Source organism: Orbicella franksi, chromosome 7, assembly GCF_964199315.1.
Source record: "Orbicella franksi chromosome 7, jaOrbFran1.1, whole genome shotgun sequence".
Taxonomy (NCBI): Eukaryota; Metazoa; Cnidaria; class Anthozoa; order Scleractinia; family Merulinidae; genus Orbicella; species Orbicella franksi.
In genome coordinates, this window is record NC_138151.1 from 7572701 (window position 1) to 7580200 (window position 7500).

At 40.7% G+C, this 7500-nt stretch overlaps 3 protein-coding genes across 4 annotated transcripts in view; 1 reads left to right on the forward strand and 2 right to left on the reverse strand.

Annotated features, from left to right (window-relative positions):
* Positions 1-380, reverse strand: part of LOC145493340 (uncharacterized) — an 8059-nt gene extending 7679 nt beyond the window's left edge. For both annotated transcript variants that reach the window (XM_081472791.1, XM_081472789.1), the window contains exon 1: positions 285-380. The gene's annotated coding sequence lies outside the window, so the exon portion shown is untranslated. The remainder of the gene's footprint in view (positions 1-284) is intronic.
* A 166-nt stretch (positions 381-546) lies between these two features.
* On the reverse strand, positions 547-6626 carry LOC145493335 (uncharacterized). The gene is made up of 4 exons (XM_081472783.1): positions 6527-6626; positions 4066-4861; positions 3028-3351; positions 547-2576 (listed from the first exon to the last, which is right to left on the reverse strand). Exons 1-4 carry the CDS (start codon positions 6530-6532, stop codon positions 2368-2370), a joined length of 1335 nt encoding a protein of 444 aa, XP_081328909.1. The 5' UTR covers positions 6533-6626; the 3' UTR covers positions 547-2367.
* A 101-nt stretch (positions 6627-6727) lies between these two features.
* LOC145493314 (uncharacterized) overlaps positions 6728-7500 on the forward strand; it is a 13652-nt gene continuing 12879 nt past the window's right edge. Inside the window, exon 1 of the mRNA XM_081472753.1 lies at positions 6728-7336. Within this exon, the coding sequence (XP_081328879.1) occupies positions 7042-7336 (295 nt within the window). The 5' untranslated portion in view covers positions 6728-7041. The remainder of the gene's footprint in view (positions 7337-7500) is intronic.

Below are 7500 nucleotides of genomic sequence, written 5' to 3' on the forward strand. Positions count from 1 at the left end.
AAATATCAATCATTATTTCTCTTGATTCTTCAGAGGGTGGTGATAGTTTTCGTTGAGTGATTGTAGTCGGTTATGAACTAATTTAATTGCGATGTTTTTCGTCGCGAAACTTCATCCTAACCACTTGTGTGACTTCCGGTGGATGGATGGATGCTCGGGAGCGTGTTCATTTGCCAGCATTTCTTCGTTACTTTCATTGCTTAATTTTCTAATGGGTATGAATACCTTACTTGATGATATTCCAACTTATTGTGTGCTCCATTTTCCGCAAACGAAACCTGCACTTACAATCAAAGGAGAAGAGAGTCGAAAATCCTCAACGCGTCCGCCATCTTGGAAATTTCGGGTAAACTCAATTTATGAATAAACTTGAACCGGTCCCGATGTAGTTTTGGACTCTTTTAAATTTTCGTTTTCTCACAAAGTATATAAAAAAACGAAACCTGTCAATTAGTACACATACAACATTTTCAAGGTCTGTGTTATCGAGGTCTGCGGTCTGTGATCTGTGTTTTCGAGGTCTGTGTTTTCGATACACCCTTAAATGATTAACATAAATCTTCATGTGGTGTGAGATGGGAATTTTCCCTCGATCCCATGTTTTCCATTGCGGCTGTTGCAGGAGATCATCTATCCCCTTAATTTACGCTTGCAAAGACACTTCTCTCATAGTACCTGTCTCCCGGGGAGGGCCCCCGGGCCTCTCTCAACAGTAAATGGGTCACTAATATTGTCAGTGGAGCAAATCATAATTTGCTACAGGGATGGAGGTTGATCCAGATGGGCGAAAGAGAACCTCTGCCTGCTCTCCTCAGAGTAAGAGGCTCTACAAATGCTAAGGAGGGATCATTACAAACCTACTGCAATAGATTTTGGCTGCATATGAGCGGCACTCAAATTAACTGACGGAAAATGCTGAAATTAAAGTTCAGAGTGCCTAAATACTATAAAGACAATCAGACGTCTTAGGGATAACCCTCCATCGCAATGTTTGTTCATTTATATTTTCTCAAAGACAAAGCTTAAGCGTTTCCATCCGGCAGTGTAGGCTGTAATCTGCTGTACTTGACTCGTGTCTTTAATTCGGTAAGTGGTAGCCGGCAGTTTAGTTATCTTATTAGGGAGCGCGAGTTACAGGAGTTACCTTCATGAGCACGGAATCGTTTATGTTTGATTTTAGGGTGGGTCCTCCACCATCATTCTTCCTGCCTATCGACCACCCCCTTGGTAGAAATTTCTTTCTCTTCCTAACCTTCTTCTCCTTCAAAAATTCAAGACGGCGGACAAACATTTAGCGCTGGAAGTAAATACGCATGCACTGCAGGCGAGTAAATGATTTGGAAATGAGGAAATGGCAAACATCAAAAACTTTAATCATTTCAGTTTGTTTATACTGTACTACATACTGTGGTCAACTACTTAAATCATTACAAGTGGCATCTTACAAATCAAGAAAAAGGAAAGTCTTTCTTAGCAGAATATGGTGCAATGGTTTGTTAATAAATACCATTTTTTTTAACGTTGTGCGATGATTCAAATAACGGCAGTAAATAAGAACTACTAAATAACCAGTAATCAGGCAAATATTTCCGCGCTCTCATGGTTCTCTTAAACATGGTTGCCATAGACATCACTTTTCAAAATTCCCTGACTTTTCCCCCCATAAAAATTAAATTTCCTTGACCAAAATAAATGCAAAATTTCAGATATCGTAGCGGCTTCTAGTCTCCTCTCGTCCTTTGCAGCCAATTATTTCACACTGATAAGTTTTTCAACAAATTATCCTTCTTCACTGATTAAGGAAACACATTTTCAGATCTCCAATATTTCCTTCAGCCTTCCCGCCCCCCCCCCCCCCCCCATGGTATTAAATCAGCCGTGTTTACTTAATTCAATTTTCCCTGACTTTTGTTCAAAATGCCAATTTTCCCTGACTTAAAATAAAATTCCCAGACCATTTCCTGATCAATGGCAGCCCTGTTAAAGATAGGGAGAAATGGAAAGCGGCGAAAAATCCGCCTGATCACAGTTTAGCAACTTAGCTGCTGCATGTTACCTTTAGAACCCTACTTTTTACTTAATGCCGATCTGTCAATTAAACAGATTCTCTATGCTTTATAGTTTTAGTCGTTTTTAATTTCTCCCCATTCAGCTAACCTGGTTAAGTTTGCAAACCTTTCAACTCGCAGATTATACACTTTCATTACGTTCAATAACATAGTAACTTAAAAGACTAATTACGTTTTATATTTAGAACAACAAATACGTTAAATCTAACGTTAATCATTTGTTCCATACGATGTCAACTTGGGTGACCTGTGCCTCAACATTGTTGCATGACCTGTGCCTTTGTTGTCCTTGCCTTGATTAGCAGATCATGTCTCGCTTCCTGAGTTCTTTATCGATCATCTTCCTCATTCCAATGGGAAAGCGCTCTTGAGCCTCTTTCCAGCACATGGAGAGTAACCTTACACTTGTTATGTCATCCTTAGCGAGCTGACTCGAGATTGTCTTCACACTGTTCGTGGACCATTGGTATTCCTTCTGGAGAAAACGAAGGAACACCTCCACCGAAGCTGAAAACGACAAGTAAAAAGCAAAGGTGATGTTTAACTCATAATTCTTTTTTTGCTTTTGAAACGCTGTAGCAACAAACGCAAAAACGCTATGAACGAATCTCCACCGAAAGTAAATTAAAATATTCAACCGGTGCCAAGCGCGGGAAAACGCGCGATTAGTCAGCGCTTCTCGCCTCTGATTGGTCGGGGCGCTTTCTTGCCAATGATTGCTTCAATGAAAAAGCATGTTCGCTCTGACTGGATAGCTGGAGCACGCTGCACGTGATTGTTGAGTTTATTGGATGTTTTTTTTTTAGCCAAAAAAGGCGCTCATGAACAGAAGATAAAATCGTCCCGGCCCACGAGAAGAGGCCTTAAACAAACTAAAAAAATGAATGAAATGGGCAGTGGGGACAAACAAGGGTTGTGCTTAGTTATTTATGAAAAATAAAACACACACACAAATTACCGTCTGCAGAGTCGGGGGCCACTTGTCCACTGACGGTGACTCCCTCCAAAGCTTTCATCATTTCATCTTCTTGTTTGTTCTTCTCTTTTTGTTTCATGATCTTCACTGCTCGTTCAGCGGTCATCAGCGCGTAGTGCAGGATGTCGAATGCCATTTTTTCTATTTCCGGGTTACGTTCCTTGTTCTCTTTGGTGTAGTTCCACACGAAGAATGTGTGACTGGTAGAACTTCCGGTGGCGGCTGATGCCTCGTCGAGGGCGTCTTTACACTCTTCCTCATCCTTCAGTTTGTCACGGTGAGTAACAACAGTGATGGGTGCAATTCCTGTAGGAAAACGAAAACAAACAAAGAGATAAAAATGTGTAGACGAAAGAAGAAAGGTAGTTTCTCTCATTCCCTTCCCACGTCCAGTCCCTATCTCTTGGTTGGTTCCGTGACGTGTCGTGTTTACTTCCAAGGATCTTGCCTGACAGTGATCAGTGTAAATTCGATTCCTGATTATCAGTATTAACATCTGGAAAAGCGTGGGCACTCTTCCTTTGCTTTACCCTGTTCTTTTGGACCCTATTATAGTTTTGGCTTTGCACTGTTCTTTAGCTTTACTCTGTTCTTTTGATTCCTAAAAGAAGTTAGGTTTTGCACTCTTCCTTTGCTTTACCCTGTTCTTTTGATCCCTAATGTTAGGTTAGGCTTTGCACTGTTCTTTAGCTATACCCTGTTCCTTTGATTCCTAATATAGCTTTGCAATGAATGATGACGGAAAATCGAATAATAAGAAACCTTTCCTTGCTGTTGATCAATCTTGCGATGCATCAAAGCTATATGCACAATTGGTAATATTTTTGTTTGAGAAAAGCAAATGCATTAAGGCAGACGGCTTTCTTTCTCAGGCAAAAAAGGAGGGGAGAGGGGGGTTCACCTTTTTGACCCCCTATCTTTTAAGCCGAGCATAAGGCCTACCCTAGATCTGCCATTGGCTGGTTAACCGCGATGATAATGTCATAGAAGGAAAGGCGAAAAACAAAATTAAAACGTTACCAGTTTTCCGGAGCATATCTCGGACCGGTTTCAAGTAATCTCTCAGAACCCCCTCTCCCAGCCGTGGATCGTTAGCCTTTACCACAATGATGATCCCGTGCATTCTTTGTCCAAATTCTGGTCTCTGATGCATCTCCTGTTCAGCGCTGGCTTGGCCTTCCTTAGGACGAACGATATTATCGCCAGGCTGGATTCTTCCGGTCAGGATATTCTCGAACTCAGCCGCCTCGTTAGCATTGTAGTTGAAGAAACCCCTGGTGTCGACCAAGCGGAAGAACATCTCTGGCAGGTAGTCTTGGAGGGTTATGGTTCCTTCCTGTCCTGTGGTGCTATCCGGAGCAGTTCCCTTTTCTGTTTGCCTCACCGTTCGTTCACACGTGTTGATGAAGCAGCTCTTACCTGATCCCGTGGGGCCGAACACACCGATCCTGAGCTGGGTTACATCTTCAATTTGCAGTCCCAGGAAATTATCAAGCCTGGTTTTGTTACCAAAGTTGTAATTGAACAATTCATCCCGACGTCGACACAGCTCTGCCTCCAGCTGTAGACGTTTTTGCTCTTCTTCTTTCCTTCTAGCCTCTTCTTCTGCCATCTCCCTCTGCAGCTGTTGTTTATATTGTTCGCGTTGCCTCGCTTCTTCTTCATGTCTTTCTCGTTCAATACGCATTTTTTCTTCAATCTCGCGTTGTTTTCGTTCATTCTGCAGCCGTCGTTTCTCCTTCTCTTCCGCTTCTCGTCGATCCCTCTCTGTGTTATCCACGTACGTGTACTGAGTCTCATGACTGGAACCACCACTCTAGAAAAATAGCACAAAATTGAGTATCAGATAGGCCCTTTCTTGCAGAGTGAAGGCGGACCCTCATTTTGCTTCTGACCGGTAACTGGGGCTTTCAAAGGTAGGTCCTTTCTTGTTGTTACAAAGGGGGTGGGGTGTAAAGCTGGATTTTCTTGAGCTCCAAAAAGGAGAGGGACGGGATGAGAGGATTTCTTTTCTTTAAGCCTTTAATAAAACATATTTTAAAGGAACAGCTGAAGAAAGGCTTCTTAAATAATTTTCAGTTTTTAATTCTTTTTAAATCTTTTAGCACGTATAATTTTCAATTTTTTTTCGTCCTTTTACAGTGAGTTGTATTTTTGTCTGTTAGGCTTTTATATTAGCAAAGAAGAACCAATTTTTATTTGGATTTGCTAATAAAACCGTTATTGTTTTTGGCAGTTATTGTTATTGTTATTGTTATTATTGTTATTATTATTATTATTATTATTATTATTATTATTATTATTATTATCACATCTTACATATGTTATTTGGTAAATAAATGATTTGATAGGTAAATAGCTATTCTTTCCATACTCATTGAAAGAGTACATTGAGACTGTTGGCCTCAAATTGAATTTTATTCAGTTGAACTGGCCGGTACACTTCTGTCATGATATAGATATAGTGATATCATGATGTGTCCCTTTTTATCGCCCTGTCAGTCTTATCACCCTGTCAACCAGTATTATCAAACCCGTTCTCACTCCACCCTAGAATTTCATTTTTCTCACCCACTCCGTCCCCGCTAAATCATAATTTTTATCCCTCACAACAAGTCACGCAACACGATTAGCGAAAGTATTTTCAAAGATCTCAGTGACGACGCATGGAAAAAAATCAGCGTTTTCTTAAATGTGCTTGGATTGGCATTACATATGATACTGCAATATAAATACAAGCAGAACATTTCAGAAACAAGGTAAAAATTCCTCATTTGCGCTGTCGTGGCCAGTTCCATATCAACGAAGGCAGGCAGGTTATTTCAATCGTTTTCCTTCAGAAGGACAAACAATATACTAACAAATGTAACATGGTGTCATTTTAACGTGCAAGTTTCTTTCTCCACTTAAAGCAGGCGTATCTGTGCTTTTTTAGTGTTCGAGATGGATTCAATAGCTTGTTACGTACGAAAGTGAAAGTAGAACTTGTGATCTACCCGGAAGTCACCGGAAGTGAACGAAACCGAAAATGGAACGCGCACAAACTTTCCTCGCTAGCGAGAAAAGAAATTTGTTACTTTTTTTCAATTTTCGTATCTTGTAATTGTCGCTAATTTTAAAATGGATAGGTTTTTTGGAAGAAACCGAAAATTTTGCAACCAGCATGGACGCCACGCGTTTCGGTTTCTGGGAAGCGAGAAGACGGGAGTTGTGTTTCACTGAGTTCAAGTAACTGTTTGACACACGGACAGAACGATCTCCATGCATTGATCAGAATACTTCTAACGTAAGGCTTTCCATCACTGATGGCAAAACACCCAGACAAGAGCCTTAAATTGTGCTTTACAAATGAAATAGACGAGTAAGTAGCAAACCTATTACAAGTGCCACAAAATCCGGCCAATTAAATACACTTCAAAAATAGCTGAACAACTATTCGGCAAAAAATTGTTAAAATCTGGCAAGTTTATGGCCTACTTACTCCCATGTTGAAGATTTAGACAGTCTTCGTCCTCTTCACTGCAGAAGTGGATGTCTCGGCGTTCTGTTCTAAAGAAGTGACGTTAAATGATTAAAATAAACCTTTGTATGGTGCGAGTTGGGAATTTTCCCCTCGATCCCATGTTTTCCGGGAATCTCGCCCCACGTGATCTTTACTAAAGTGACAGCTTGTGTACAACGCAAAGACGAGTTAATCCATCTGTTGTGCAGTTTGGGGTTTATCTTTTTCCTATTTCGCTCGAAAACATACCTATTGCTTCAGGAGTAATGCTTGAGTTTTGGTATCTGGTCATCATGTTGCATGATAGCAATGACATTGCGTGAGTTTCAGCAGATGAGTGACAGGCTTTCTCGGAATTATTGCGCAGTTGTGTCACTCTTCGATTCAACGAAGGCAGTGTTGCATTTTGAATTCAGTTCTTCAGAAAATTGCGATCGAAAACTGCGTTTCAAGCTACTTAAAGGACGTAAAGATTTATTTTACAAGCAGAAACGATGTCACAACCACAGCGAGAGCTGCATCTTTTTAACTGTGACCGTACCTACAAATTGGAAGCCGTCGAAGCTCTGTTAAACGCAACGAAAGCGAAACTCGGCTTTGACCCAGTCGTGAAGAAGCACTATTTCTCGCTTGCTCAGATGTCTGAGATGACCACAAACATCATTCCCAAACTACAGATGGACATAGCGTTTTTTGTAGTCCATGCACACGAATCTCGGCTGTCGATCAACGAAGACGACGCTGGAATCGGTTACGCAAATATCTACAGGGCTCTACTGAAAAGAACGGGTGAGTATTGAGGCGGAAGTACTTTTACTGGGTAGATTTCCCTATTCTACTATTTTTAAGAACTCAAACGTTGTACAAGGTAAATAGCGCTTCATGTAATCAAGTTTTCTATGACTTTTAGCCTATCTATAGTTATCAAAATTACTTGAAAATTAGACAAGTAT